Source organism: Colius striatus, chromosome 2, assembly GCF_028858725.1.
Source record: "Colius striatus isolate bColStr4 chromosome 2, bColStr4.1.hap1, whole genome shotgun sequence".
Classification (NCBI taxonomy): Eukaryota; Metazoa; Chordata; class Aves; order Coliiformes; family Coliidae; genus Colius; species Colius striatus.
Window position 1 is genome coordinate 113,108,367 of NC_084760.1, and position 15,452 is coordinate 113,123,818.

General features: G+C 42.6%; 1 protein-coding gene across 1 annotated transcript in view; it reads left to right on the forward strand.

The window, feature by feature from the left end:
- The window catches only part of MEIS1 (Meis homeobox 1), a 107,534-nt gene that overhangs the window by 26,798 nt on the left and 65,284 nt on the right, over positions 1-15,452 (forward strand). Inside the window, exon 7 of the mRNA XM_061989204.1 lies at positions 1-36. This exon is cut by the window's left edge and continues 76 nt beyond it. Coding sequence (XP_061845188.1) covers positions 1-36 — 36 coding nt within the window. The remainder of the gene's footprint in view (positions 37-15,452) is intronic.

Here is a 15,452-nt window from a genome sequence, read left to right on the forward strand (position 1 = left end):
ACACATCGCACAGCGGGGACAACAGCAGTGAGCAAGGTAGGAACAGAGCCCTCACGCTTTCTTAGCTGGCGAGTGGTCACCAGTGCACTCGGGGACCGTTTACTCTCTTTCTGATGTTGAACCATGCTCAGGTGCGAGGGGGTTTGTGCCGAGAAAGGTGTATCTTCCTTTTTTTTTTTGACACTTCTTTTTTTGTTCCATCTCCTAGTAAAAGGATTGGCATCTTTATTTCTTCAACCCTGCCAACAGGCACATGTTAGAGCAACATATGTACCAAATTTACAGTGTGCGTAATAAAAATAAGCAATGAGAAGGTTTGGGGTTGGTTTTGGTTGGGTTGGGGTTTGGTTTTGGTTTTTTTTGCTTCATTCAAATGAGTTAAAAGATGAAATCTTCAAAAGCAAATGTAATTAAGATTGCAGAAATGCATGCTAATATTTCAAAGATGCCATCAAAACTTTACTGCACATAAAGAAGAGATCTTAGCTCTAAGGCCCGTTCTACAAAACCCTGAGCAGTGCTTTTATTTACTCTATTTTTTTTTTCACTCAATTCCAATTTACTTGAATGCTAGAATGTTTTGTTTGAGTGCCAGGCCAGAGTAACTGATTTAGCAGGGCAAGTATGAAACGAGCTTGGTGCAATTGAAGTGGGACGTACTACAAATCATTAGTGTTGTCTCGAGAGGCTCCGAAGTCTCAAAAAGCTAAAATTTCAGGGGGTTTTTCTGAGAAGCAGCTGAAATGCTTTTTCAGAAGGGATGATCTGCAGTAGATTTAGTGTTAATTTAATGCAATTAAATTTTTAAAAAGGGTCCTTAATCTGGATATAAAAGAGAGTGCCTTATTGAAGTTGACTCTGAACCCACGATAGGTATATACTTTTAAATCTGGTTTTATGATCACGTTGCGTTCAAGTGCTGTTAGACAACAAAGGAATTGTGTTTCCAAAAAAAAAAAAAAAGAGTTTGAACAGTGCTGATTAGCATTGCAAAGTCTGCATTTAACAAGATTAGTTTTTAAACTAAGCCAGTATATTTTAATTCTTTATAGGCGCGGACCTAACGTACACACGGCGAGTATCGTGTCTTTATAGAATTTTAAGTATTTGAGACACTTTATTGTTTAAAGAAAAGTTGCTGACTTCATCACAAGTATAGCCTAGTAAAAATGGGGCCTGGAATAGTAAACTGTTGCAGAGCTGAGGCAGAAACTGGTAACCTTCTGACCTCTGACTTTTACTGGAAAATGATATGCAACATAAATTCAGGGGGCCTTTTTTCTTTCAAGTATGTATACATGTGTGTGTATATATATCTATATATATTCTAGTGGTGGTGTTCACAATGCTATAGTTGAAGTGGTGTCAACGTGTTCATTAGAGCCCCTTGCTTTTGGAGCAAACTTTAAACCCCTGTTTTTTAAGAGTGAAAAAGCTGCTGCAAAAATAGACTTTGAACTAAAACGTGGTGTTTGGAGAGGGATTTTGTACTCGGATAGTGCTGTTCCTTGATTAGATGGATGTGCGTGTGTTTATGTCAAAACATCTGTGGGGAGGCTTGGTAGCGTGCTCCTAAACCTCTTGGGCCCTTTGGAAATAAACCTGCTCAGTCCCTGATATACTTTTAAACGTCTTTCAGGCTTTATTTGCTCCTAAACACAGTGTTTTATTATTTTGGAGTGCCAGTTGTATCTGATGTTTTATTGTTGGCATCCTGATTGGTTCCTAGTAAGGTGTGTTCTATAACCTCAGTCAGAAAGGGTTTTTTAAAGTGACTTTAGAGCTTGAGTCCTGCTGAACATTCATAGAAAGACGCGTCAGTGATGCTTTAGATGGTTCTGAAACTTTTACCCACATCCCAGAGTAAGGTTTATTGAGGCTGGAATTGCTGCTGGTGCTTGATAGATGCGTTTCATGAGGAAGGCCTGTTGCATTAAAACTTTAGGAAAGGGGAGAAAAGTGGGAATTTGTTCTCAGGTCAACTTTGGGGAAAGAATTTGGGAAAAGAGACCCTGTCCAGAGGGTCTGTGTTACCGAGACTTGCCATAAGGCCCCTTCCCACCTATAGAAATGGCCCTTTTTTTTGAGGAATGGAGACGTGGGAAGGGTAGCAGTGGTTTTTGCTGAGCCTTTGCTTTACTCCTTGTTTGCTCAAAGCCTTCTGAAGATTGAGCTAATGGGGGGATCTCAATTGTTTGAGCACATGATTTTGGCCTTCTTGGATGAGCAAGAAGTCAAAAACCATGATCCTGAATAACGAAAAGGGAAGAGTGGGGGAAAAAGATGGCAAATACCCTGCCTCTCCCCAGTTGCTTTCAAGTCCGAAGTGCTACCATTTGGAGGCTTTTCTTTTGAGGCCTGATGTGAGGAACATCAATGCTGTGGTCAGATTGACAGTTTTGCTTCTATGGCAGCGGGTGCCACAGAGCTGTGTGGCAGCAAAGTCTGGAGACCCGCATGTTCGTGCTTGCGAGCACAGGAGTTAACTCGAGATGCATGTGTTGCGTGACATATATTCAGTGTATTATGGGCTTCCCTATTTTTAGGAGTTTGTAAAAGTTCCCTTTGGTTCCATCTGTCAAGAGCGTGTTTGCCATTTAAAAGGGAAAAAAAAGAAACAACCCCAATCTAATCACCAGAAATGTAACCCTCTAAAACCAGTCTATTTTTAGGTTGTTCCCACAACCTGCTTTCCCTGTTGGGTAAGGTAAAAGCACCTTCTGGGCTGGGTTTTAACCCGGCTGGTGGTATCACAAGGATTCAAGTCTGAGATTAGCATCTTAGGAGGGGCACACAGCCTGGAAAGCTTAAGCACCACAGCAAGAGGTTTCTCCCTTAGTCCTTAACCCAGACTATGTTAAAGTCTATTTTTGGACTTATTGGAAGTTTTTCTTCTTTCCCTTTTAATCCTCACAAAGCGCATTTTTAACTCATTTATGCCCCTCTGCACAACACGTTGCATTATTACTTTTGAGAAGAGGAGAGAGATGCTCTTTCCTGTAAACATTTTAAAGTCTTTTTTTTCTAACGTGTACGTTTATTTACTTAGTAATGACTCCCAGCTGCTTCAATCTATTGTAGAAATCCATATTTAACTGCCAGGGAGCTGTTCTGGGGTCTCGTGCCACCGAACAGCAGGATGTGTTATTGCATAGCACGTTGACACAACCTCTTATAAAGGCCCGGTATTGTGTCATCATAGGGGATACTTGTAGTATAGGAATGCAGAATAATATTATGAAAAAGTTTCGTGGGCTGTTTTCCCGTTGCTCTGAACTTATCCTGAAGAGCCTTTGGAGGTCTGTCTCCCAAGCGGGTGCAGAGAGATCTGAATTTACACAGCAGAGAAATAACTTGCTAAATTTCATTTTAAAAAAAGGAGAAGCAAGTTCTTAGATAGAAGCAGGTGATGCTGAGCTCTATTTTATCTTATTGCATATTCTAAGTTTCAAAGATTCCTATTTGGGTTGTTAACAGATCGATTTTATTTGTTTTTCAAACAGCCAGGCCAGGAGGATGCTGAACAAAGCCCTGGTACAGTCACTTTCCATCTAGAGTGGGGCTCTTTAATTCTTTCATGTTTAGCTCTCCAACACGGCTTAAAAGAAGAAGAAAAAGAATCCATCAGTGCTTCCTATTTGTGTGTTTCTTTCCCTTTTTTTTTTGTGCTTGTGCAAGCCTCAGCTTGGGTTCAAAACATTTTTCTAACCTCCAAATAATTGTTGCTCTTTCAAGCCGGGAGTAGAAAGCGGCAATATTTCTTTATAAAAATGTATCAACGACTGCAATGGGTTTTGTGTGTTGTGGGGTTGAGTTTTGGGTTTTGTTTTGCAGGCTTTTGTAGGAGAGTTTAGGCAACCTATAGGCAAAAAGGCAATCGCGTTTGTTATTGCTGGGAATCTCAAGGTGGTTGTTTGGAGCTGCCAAGGCAAGGAGGCAGAGCCGGGTGGAGGGGGAGAGAAGGGCCACATTATGTTCCAGATGACTGAGCAAGGATTTATATACCAGCTCGCCTTTTTTGCCTTTTTAGCCATTTTTTTTAAACATGGGAGAAGAAAAGTAATAAGAGCGGGGAGGGGAGGCATTTGAAGCGGTCAGATGGCCGATGACTAATGGGATAGGTGGGCAGGAGCCCGCGGATTGGGTGTCTTAATGAGCACATTTCGCACTGAGTTTGGGCTGCAGTTCCCCTTCACCTTTGCCCTTTATTGACCGAACTGACACTTCATTTTTCACATACTTCCAATTATGGCTAAGCTTAAGTGTTGCCCTGCCTCCTTTCTTTCTTGCCTATGGACGGCTTGAGAGTGGCTGAGGCCATAGAAGATATTTTAATTTGAAAAACTACCATAGCAAGGCAGGTTTAGAGTGTAACCTGAAACTGCTGTCACTTTGCAGTTTCTCCGATGAAAACAAAAGTTTTAATGTTTCTTGCTTAGCACTTTTCATGCCCCCCCCCACCCCCCCTTTTCTCTGTGGTGAGCAGGGAATTGCTTTGGGGGCAGTTGAGTTGGCGAGGGGCGTTTTCCTTGGGGTAAATCCTTCTCAAGCAGCACAGGTGCTGTGGATGGGACTCCCCCAGTAAAACTCAAATAAAAAGCAAGCCAAGGCTTGAACGATGGCTCCTTGTTTCCTCTTGACATGATGTCTTCTCGAGAGGCTTCTTGTGATGCGGTGCACTGCGATGTACTTCACCTAATGCTCCCCTTATGGAGCAGGAAAGCAGAATTGTGCTTGTGCTTCTCAAGCCTTAGAGCGGTGTGGATTTGTTGTTTTGGTAATGTTTAATGCATGAATGTGGATTCGAGCGTGGCCTGACAGTGAGGCTTTGAGAAGTGACCAGAGATGATGCTGACAGAGGCAGGCATGGTAAAGGGATGGACAAATCTCCAGTCCACAGCCACCCCTTAGCTGTATGGGGACAACTGTGATGTATGTCCCCCAGGCCAAGCCCACGTGTGTTTCTACATTGGCTTTTACATGCAGAATCCTTCCCAGGCGGAAATGTCTGTTTGCTTTTGCAGCGCTTTGCGGGTTTTGGAGCGTGCGGTTTTCCTAGTGAATGTGAATTCTGTCAGAAATAGTCAGAATAAGTTGCACTTGCATGGGGTGGGTGGGTTTCAAGAACAAAATAGCTGCTGTTAGACATTAACTTCCCAGCAGCACCGCTGGATTTTGCAGCGTGGCTTTCGCTACCAGCTCTGTCACGTGAGGTCTGGGTGAGTAATGGGTGGGCACATCACCTGCACGCAGGTGGTGATTGCTTTGCATTTAAATAGTGGAGAGTATATCGACAATTATTTACATCCAAACAGAGGCCCCCTAAACCACAGAAGTATTTATCTCAAAAAGAAAAGGGGGGGAAAAAAAAGTGTGAGGTATTACCTACTTTATTATGTAGCCCTCTGGCATAGTAATGGCATGGCATATTTTTACTATAATATGGTAATAAAAGAATATGTAAAAGGCAGACAAAGGTTCTGTCTTTTCACTAAGGTGACCCCTGTTACCAAGTAACTGCTTTACTTATGAGCTTATTAAAAACTCAAAAAAAAATGAGCTTTTCATACTTCACAGGCATTGATGTGAAAATGAGCTGTCCTGCAAGTAGTTTTCTTGATCATTTTTAGAACAATTGATTAGCCAAAGAGCCGCTGTCATTAGTTGACATTGACTGATAGCAATTTGTCACAAGCTCCGAAGGTCAGCCAGGCAGTGGAAGCTTCAGTTTGTCTTTGATTGACCTTTTCTGATGCCATTATCATGCGATCGGTTAGACTGGATGTGACCCTCGATTGGAAAAGACAGGGCATTAGTCAACAGGGGCAGCTCCCGCTATTTTTTCTGTCTCTTTATGTATTGTGAATCCCGAATTAAGTGTAATAGGCTTGTTTGGAAACGGAGCACTATCAGTTTTCTTGCCGAGGCCCTGACATCCCCTTTCCTTTCCTTGCATTTCCATCAAGTGGGCAGCACTCGGTTTGCTTTAAATCAGCGTGAGCACCTGTACCCTCTTCCTTTCACGTGAGGCACGAGATTGGAAACAACCCCATGTGTATTTGAAACTCTTCATGTAGGTGCATATTCTTCAGCAGCACCAGCATTAATTATTTTTATCTCCCCAGAATCATGTTTTTTTTTTTAACAGTGATTGAGTAGTTGAGGATTATGCTCATAACAACACGATGTCAATTTATCATTCTGCTCTAAAGCCGGAGGGCGTGAAACTGTTTTTTTTCCTCCTTCTGGTTTGGGGTTGGCTTTTTTTCATTTTTTTTTCTGGTCTCATCAGCCTGATTCAGCTGTTAAAGTTAGATTTCAGCAGTGTTAAGCCTCTGTGCCTCAGCTAGGCAGGGTTATGCTTCCAGTATGGTGCATGGGAGAGAGGCCTCGCTTTGAAGCGGGAGTCTGTCATGATTTGAGCATCAATCTATTCCCAGTGTCAGGATTTATTTTAATCGTTCACATTAGCTCTGAACGTCTGTTATTAACAGGCGTTTCTCTTTTCGCTTTGGCAGAGCCAACTTAAATACTTACAAATGTTGCTTGTTTTGCCTAAATTGTGGGTAACATAGTCATAAAGGAATTATTTTCCCTGTAAAAAAATCTTCCTTTCTGCCCTTCGCCTTTCAGGGGAAACCTGAATTTCTCCGTCTAAGTACCAACTTGTTTTTCAGGTCAGCCTCCAGAGATAATAAGCAGTTCAAAACCAACACAACCATTTCAGCACGGTTTAATGTGACTTTCAGTCTTTGCTTAGGAAAAGCTTCCAGCCAGGAGGCGAACAGAGAGGCGATCATGTCGGGAGGCAGGTCCTTCAGGCTGAAGCTATTGCCTTCGTTGGCAGAACCAAAGGAAGGGAAAAAAAGACTTTGGGAACTGTTTACCTTTAAAGTGGCTATGGAAATACAAATATTCCCGACTTCTCATCTGTAATCAAGCAGCAAAATTCATGTACTGCAGTACTTTTTTTTTTTTTCCTTGGTTTTTTTTCTTTCTTGGCAAGTTTCTCTAGACTTAGAAATGTCTAACATTAAACATCTGTGTGGCTGTGTGCAAGTCTATGTATACATTAATGTGCATGTAACAACATGGCCCTGACCCTGAACTGCGCATCCCATCAGCAGCACAGGGCTTTTTGCAGGCCTCGGAGCAAGTCTGCACGGCCCTGAGTGTCTTACTGAGGACAAGGTCTTGAGTGAGCCAAGCAGGGAACATCTTGGGCTGTTACCCTTCAGTCCTTCCCCTGAGTTTTTAAGTATCTTGCTTTGCTGCTTGGATGGGGCAGAGAGAGTTTTGGTTGCAAGTAGTTGTAAAAATAGGTTTGAAGTTTAGGGTGTCTAAGATTACCCCTTTTTAGCCTTACCTGAGGGGTTTTTTTGAAGATCGCTCATATGATTTGATTTAGAAAACTTGCTGCTTTTGTTCTGGTGTTTTAGGGCTTTTTCCCCCTACACATCCTGGGCACGTTCCTTTAGGTTACAGTAGCTCATCAAAACCAGTGAGCTTCCCAAATGGCCCATATGCTTCTTATCTTAAAAGCACCAACCATATTTCCATTTGCCTCACCAGCTCTTGGTGACTTCACAAGTCTTTTCACTATCTGATGCAGGCAGAGTTTGACTTTCAGGTGTGAGTCACTGACCTCTTTCAATTAGCGGTTAAAAAAAAGCAAAGTTGTGTTCCCAAGATGGTGTTCACTCTTGAGAAACATTTGATTACGAGTGTAAACCCGTAAACACGCCATGTTTCTAGAGTAGTGATGCAACGGGGTGTGACATTGGGCTGCTTGGCATAAGCCATTTCCCTGACTCTCATGTGAAATCCTGGGAAGGGAAAAAAACTAGATGACTAAGGTTGGAAGAGGAGCCTTTAAATGCTGTGTACGGAAAACATTGTCCCATAATGCAAGAGCTAAGGGTGGGTATTCATGGCATAGGAGCTTTTCAGAACTTTGGAAGGTTTAAAACAAACAGAAATGGTTTACACGTTGGGTTAAATTTATTGCCAGAGTGTGCTGTGGAGGTCGACAGGACACAAAATGAGATTAGACCAATTCATGGAAAAATTGGTCCTTCTGTAGCTATTAAAAACCCTGGTCCAGATGCAACCGCTGGCTCAGGAAGCTGCCCGAGTGCTGATTGTCAGAGCTGTGGCACAGCCACGTCTATGTTCCCTTAACCTTTTCTCTGTGGCTTTCCTAAACAGACATTATTGCTCTCGGGAGAGACCAACACCACATCGAGCTACTTGGACTGATCTCCTCTAGTTTTTATGTTAAAATAATTCTTTAACAATTCAATTGAGGAAGTAAGATACTGGATTTTTTTTTTAGTTATGCCTTTTTTTCCCTTTCTTTCTTTTCAGTGTCTCTTGCCAGTGCCAACATGCTTTTGTTGGGAGGAAAGTAGACAGTTTCTCGCCCTTATTACCCCAGTAGTGGGAATGGTTTGATGCTATTCATTCAAATTTGACAGGTGATTGCTTCTGTAAATGAATGCACTCAAATCATAATTGTTGCAACAGAATTGTTTGATTACCTGGCGGTAGCCTCTTTCTCTCTGATAGCTTTTGGATCACCTGTTTGCTGAGAGCATTTGACAGTCCTCATGTTTATTACCCAATTGAATGTCAGTAGCAATTGCAGCTAAAGATAAACGAAAATGCAAGTACTTGTTGACCTTGACTTTTTTCCACAAGATATTGGACTTGATGGCTCTATTGCTGTTGAACTGATAAGAGTTATAAACAGTAGTTGAAGGAAAATGTTTTATTCCCAGAGGAAAATACCACGCTGCTGTGGGAAATGGCATCTGACTAGCGCTCTTTGCCAAATTTGCTTGGTTCACCTTCATTTAGGCTGTGGGAAAATAAAATACAAATTTCCCCTTTTATGACTTTAATATCTCTGCAAACATGAATTCCTGCGCTCTCTGTAAAGTTTTGTTGGCAGACTGCACCAATAACATACTGCAAGCGCGAGACCTCGACGTGTTTTACGATGTGCTATAATGAGGATTCTCAATTCTTCCTCATTTTCGGGCTGATTTGATAATTACAGGGAAGGAGCAGAGCTTTCTTCTCCTATTCCACAGGAAGCTTAAAATGCCTATAACCAGCAAAGACTGGGAGATGCGTGGCTGCGGGTGCATGTTGCTGAAGTGGGGCCATGCCCATGGGAGAGCGGCCTAGTGACAGAGGCAAAGTTACTGCAAGGATGAGGGAAAGATGCTTCTCATAGCTTGCAATTTGCACTCGCTTTTTTTGGGAGGGGCAGGGTGGCAGGTGGGTTCCCTTGCAGATTTTCTGTGAGGAAGGGGTTAGTTTATTGTCACCCATCCCAGCTGCATTTCAGAGATGGGAGGGATGAATCTCCTGCCCCAGCAGATCTTGCTGCTGTAACTGCTTCTGTATAGACAGATAGATAGATATTTCTTCTTCATTTCTAATCCTGCTCCAATATGAAACCTGAAAGGACGACTTCAGTGGAAGCCAGAATAGGCAATAAGCTTTGAGATCTTACAGGATGAAAGTCATTGTATAAATATAATGTGTAAAGAGCACAAAAGGCAGTGGAATTATATTGTTTAAAACATAAGTCCTTCTTGTCTCGGCAGCTGCTCTGATAAACTCCATACAGTATTGTAGGAGCTTGTTACAGCACTGAAACGCAGGATTAAGCAGTGCTGTAACAGTTAGCAGAGTCAGACTAGTAATCTTATTGCATTGCATTTTATTTTTTTAGGTAAGATTAAGCTGGCATTACATTGTATGTTTGTGAGCAAAGGGACATACTTCAAGGGATTCATTAATAGGATCAACGCTGTAGGATGCTGACATCCTTTTTCCTAAGCACACTGATGCACGTGGGATCCTTTCTTAAAATGTATTTTTTAAATTCATGAATGAGATGGGGACCTTCTTTGGGTGATCAGGGCAGCCCCTGTAGCTTTTTGCAGCTCCAGAGCCACCTGTCACCATATAATTCATTGAGGACGGTTCCTCACTGGCCTGGTGACCCACTAGTCAGTGCCATGCGAAATACCAGAGGGAGAGGCCCCATTTTCCTGAGCTGGTACGGGATTGCAGGGCTGTGACTAAGCAAATGCCTGAGGCTGCTCTGGCAAGTCTTTGAATGAGGGTGTCGTATTTAAAACCTTCTGCCTCTCTGGCTTGTCTTTTTTAACCATGATGTCTCCTCCATGTAGCCTTTGCATCTTCGTTTTGGCACACTTGAGCTTTTGCTGATAGGGCTTGAGAGGTGGAAAAGGACACGATAGAGCCTGTCCGGGCCCGTGATGTGCTGCGGGAACAGCATCACACCAAGGCAAGCACTGTCTCCCATGGCCCTCTGGCACTCTGTGGCTTGGGAACTTCCTCATCGGCAGGTGGTGTCCCTGACATCTTAATAGTCACCCATGATATATATCTCTTTATTTTTATTTTCTTCCTCATGAGCATTGACAAATCTCACACAGAGTTTGCAGACAGCTTTTCTGTGGTTGCTCTTTGCAGAAGCATAATATGGAGGTGTCAGAAAGAAGCAGCATCATACAATTAAATAAAAATGTAGCAAGGATGGCCTTTTCAGGTACTTGTCCCTTAGACCTTTGTTTTTCTGTGGCTGATCCTGTGCCACAGGAGAGCAATGGCTCTTGCAACTCTGATACTATGTGTTGTCTCAGGGTTGTAAATCCGTCTTTTGCAGGATGGCAGGGGACCTCCTATGAGGCACCAGTTATGTCCTTAGAAAAGAGCTAAAGGTGGTGGACATAACTGATTCTTAAGTCGTCCCTTAGCTCTCTGAATAGCAGTTAGTGTCACGTGGATGCATGCTAAAAATATTCTGGAGTCTGTAGCGTCCCGATGGACTTCAGAAGAAGGCATATCTTAGCTCTGTCTGGACAGCAAGTGAAGGTCATGGAAGCAAGGCTTCTAGGGTGGAGAACCTTTTGTTGCTCTCTTTGCCGTGCCAAGATGATCTCCCTCCCTCCCAGGACAGAACTGAAGGAGAAACCCCACCATGGTGCCCCTGCACATTGCACATGCAATTCTGCATTGACAGCCTTTGTGAATCGGGGAAGAGATAATGTGGCCTGTATCAACCAAACTGCTTGAAGTAAAGCGTCATCATTTAAAATTGTGTTGTAACTTTTTATTTCAGGGCACTGTAAGATAAAGAGTATAGAAACCTAAAGAGTGAGCAAGAAGATGTAGGCAAGTTGCAGGGAGTGGAGAAGAGGCAGCAGAGTGGGGTTGAAACCTTATGCTCATGTCATACTCTTTCTCCTGTCTTCACTTAGTAAAAGTATCCTTTGTTTATCCTCCTCTGCCCCTGTCTGTGGCAATGAGGATGCTCTGGGAGAGGCTTTGGCACAGGATTCTGCCTGTTCTCTTTTTATTGTGTCTGTCTGGAGTAACCTGTGCAAATTCTGCGTGAGCCCAGCTGTGTAAAAGCAAGAACAGTGAAGAATATGAGATCAATATAGCTATCAGGCAGATCTGGTGTGCCATGCTGTAGTTTTGTAGTGGGATGTAGGTAAAGCAGGAGGCTGTTTCCTCAGTTGGTGAGGAGACAGAGACACAATCTTTGAATGTTGGTGTATAAATATTTATAGTTTGTGTGTGTTTGTTAGTATACTGCTTGGTGGTGAATGCCTCCCACTACTATACATTTCTATTCTCTCAACCTGGCAAGAAAGGTGGCAAAATAACCACCCGTGTGTAGCACAGGGCTTTTTCAGGACCTTCGGTATTTTCTTTAGAAAGAGCCTTGTGCCAAGTTCCTTGGTGTTACAGCTACAAGAAACAAATTAGCAGTCAGCGGTAACATTAGTGTCTCACCACTTATTTACACCAGCTAAAGAAACCCTGGGGTGGGTATAATTCACCAGGGGACTGGTGAGTAGAGAGGGCTGGTGTAGCCACATTGCCAGGAAATGTGGAGTTGGTGACTTGGTTTAATTTAACACAAGTAAAGTTGGTGACTTGATTGAAATCAATGCCAATAAAGTAACCAGCTAACAGTCTGCAGGAGTGCAGGCTGCAGCAGGAGGAGCATGTTAGTCATAACACGAGTGTACCAACGCTTCACCAAGATTAATTGTATCCTGCCACTGAGAAGCAAGGTCTGCACAAATATGCAATTTTGCAGCATGACTTTCCATATATAAAGTTTTAATACAAATTAGAATTGCTTCATACAGATGACTTGAAATTCTGTATGTTACTAATGCACAAATTTTATTTACTGTTGCAGCTGGTATAGGTGAAATGACAGCATTAAACTTAAAAGTGCCTCTCAAGCTGATAAATGCCAACTTGATACTAAACATATTAATACTCAATTAAAATTAACAATCAATTTACTTGAACACTGGAGATTAGCCAGGGATGGATCTGAAGTTGTATTAGGTATATCGTACTGGTCTGAATACATCATACACTGTTGCAAAAGCATTGTGCTAATTTTAGCTTACAAAGAGGATGAAGATAAACTGCCTGCTGCTAGTTTGCCATATGCTATCCTGGTGATAATATTCAAGTAGAAAATATTCTGCAGAGAGTCTTATTGTTTCAGTAAAAGAGAAGTGGAAAAGAGTTAAGCAAATTTCTGCTCCGTAAATGTATACAAAATAATGAAATAAAGCAAATCTCAAATGCTGGTAGATGAGATCTGTGAAATTTGTTTTGGTTTTATTGGCTTTCATGGGAGTCAACAATTTGTTTTAGTATATATTTGATGCAATTGTATCCAATTCTCGCATGTAAATCTTAAAATCAATCTAAATAAAAATCGATCTTCGTTCTGGTAGGCAAAAATATAGTCCGAGTTGCTCCTAACTAGTTAAGCCTCCCATCCTTCAAGTTTAGTACAGGAATAAAATCTCTACTGAGCTGATTTTTCAGGAGCTTCTCCTTTTGCTTTGTTTATTTAAAAACACAGTTCCAGTTTCCGTACAGGGAGGATTTTGCTTCTGTAACTTTGCCAAGGAGCATTTGCCTTCTCCATCTGCACCTGCAGTGGGGTGAATGAGGAGGGGGGTGCCCCAGACCCCCTGACTGTGGAGGGCTGGGGGGAAGCTTTACATTAGCAAGTGGTGAAAAGCTTGACCTTTGAGTGACCTGGGTCAAGCAAACCCCCCACAGAAGCATCCCATTTGGACATGGATACCTGTGGGGTGAGGGAGGAGATAAAGGAAGGGAGAGGAAGATAAAGTAATCCCATTGACCTGGGAACTTCTCAGATATTACAAGCAAGGGAATGGCAAGAATAATAAGAGTGGCAATATTTGCCTGCCCCCCATATCTATGTAATGTCATTTCCAAAGGGCTGGAGTAGATAATAGAAAATGTGCTTTCAACTATCAGATCGATGTCTCGAAGCGATGGGGAAGGCTGGATGCTCTGATCCGGTGGGTGCTGGAGAGTGTAATACAATCCTCATCGCAGCAGAAGGATTTGTATAAAGGGACAAAGATCCACTGATTATATCTTTTGCTAAAGTGTTAAGTAAAAGATCTGGCTATAAGAGATGGCGGGTCCTACTATTGTCTGGTCTTCCCGACTTGTTTTCATAGAGGTTTTCACAGGAACAAATACCAATTACCAAAATAAAAGCAAGCGGTGTGGCCGCTCCGTATCATGGTAGGACACATGCTCTTGAGTCAGCGTGGGCAGGAAGCATGGCAGGTCTGTCTCCTACCATTGCCATTGCATCTTTATCTCTCCAGTTCATTGTTTGCCACTGAGTGCTTGGAATTACAGTTTCCAAGTAAAAGCTTCCTGTTTCTTGCATTTACATTCAGTTTGGTAAGAAATAAATTTAGCTATCTATCAAGGAGGGCTTTTTTTTTTCTTCCTCAAGGCAAAATAGGAAGAAGAAATTAATTCTGATTTGATGATAAGACGTAGAATTTTGCATTTTCCCACATTCTCAGTGGCAGGAAGCATGAAGTTGTATCCTCATGATAAGGTGATGGATGGGAGCTAAATTCAGCCTTCTCATCCTGAGTAATTTTAGAAGGGGCTCTGAAGTCAAGATCTTGTTTAGAAACAGTGATGGGTATATTCAGCCTTTATTAGCTGTAGTCACCTTGCGATAACCTGGCTGCTTGTAAGTTTTTAGTGTTCTGTGCACTATTCAAAGCTAATAGTGTGCATATTCTTGTAGTCATCTCAAGCCTGAATCTCCCTCCAGAGAGTTTCTGTTTCTCTCCATTGACTGTGGAGGGACTTGGGGAGGACTCATCGCCTCACTCAGACACTTAGCTCAGCAGTCTGACTTAAATGCTTAGAGTAAGGAGGAATGATTCCATGTTAAAACTTGTCATTTCTTTAGGAAGGAAATATTTCTTTTGAGTAGAAAAGCGGAAGAAAGCGTTTTGTGCTGCTGAAGACGGGAGAAGTGGACTCAGGTGTTGTGTGTGTGTGTGTGAAGCTTCATCTTCTGCAGCTCCTGAGCACACTGGCCTGAGCATCTCATGGCACCCATCATCTTTCCTGGCCTATATTGGTAAACTGAAATGTACAGAAGTCTTGGCATTCATAGAAAAAAGTTTGGGTTTATTTTATTTTTAGTGTTGCTTGGACAAGAGGCAGTGTCTGTATTCCCATGCTGAGCTCTCAGAAAGCCAGGCTTCATGCTTTCTCTGCCATCAGGAGGTTGCTTGCTTCATCAATGTGTGTGTGGTTCTTGTGGAAAGTTTTCACATGGCTCGGGGATCTGGGCAGTTAAATACAAGACCTGATGGCTGGGGATTGTGAAACTTGGTAGCAACGCTTCACTCAGTTTATAACTAGCCAGCACTGAGGTCTTCCATGAGATAAAAGGCTCCATGAGTGAAGCCTTGCAATGAAACCTGTTGATGTGGTAGGAATGGCCATACTCAAAACAACTCAGGGCTTCGCATTGTTGTGCTGCCTGGATGCAGTCTCACAGCTGTTGGGACTTCTTTCCACACACCTTCTTTGTCTGTTTTTAAGTGTAAAACCATTGTTAAACCTACTTCTCCTGCAAACTAACAAGATACACATTTGGGCCATTTAAGCACAACAATATGCATTCATAAGGGCTCCTCTGTCTGCTTTGCTTTGTAGTCATAGTTGAAGCAATCCTCACTGGCAGATGAGGTGGAGAGGGTTTGTAATAATTTCTATGAAGAATACAGAACTTTTCTTTTTCATATCGAAAATGAGAAAGTCCATTTGGATGCTGGCCTGAAAAATATCTCCAGGTTGTGCAGCATGACCCTGCTGTAGCCCAGGATCATTCAATCCAGGGCTTACTTCCCTGGGAAACTGCGAGTGCAAAGGCTGGGAAGGGTGCTGGGTTTCGAGTGCTGGAGTTTTGCAGGCGTTGGAGGGAGAGCAGGTTACTGGCAACAGCCATGTGGGCTTTCATTCAGCACCTTGTCAACGAGCCTTATCTGGGATCTTGAGGGATGGCTCTC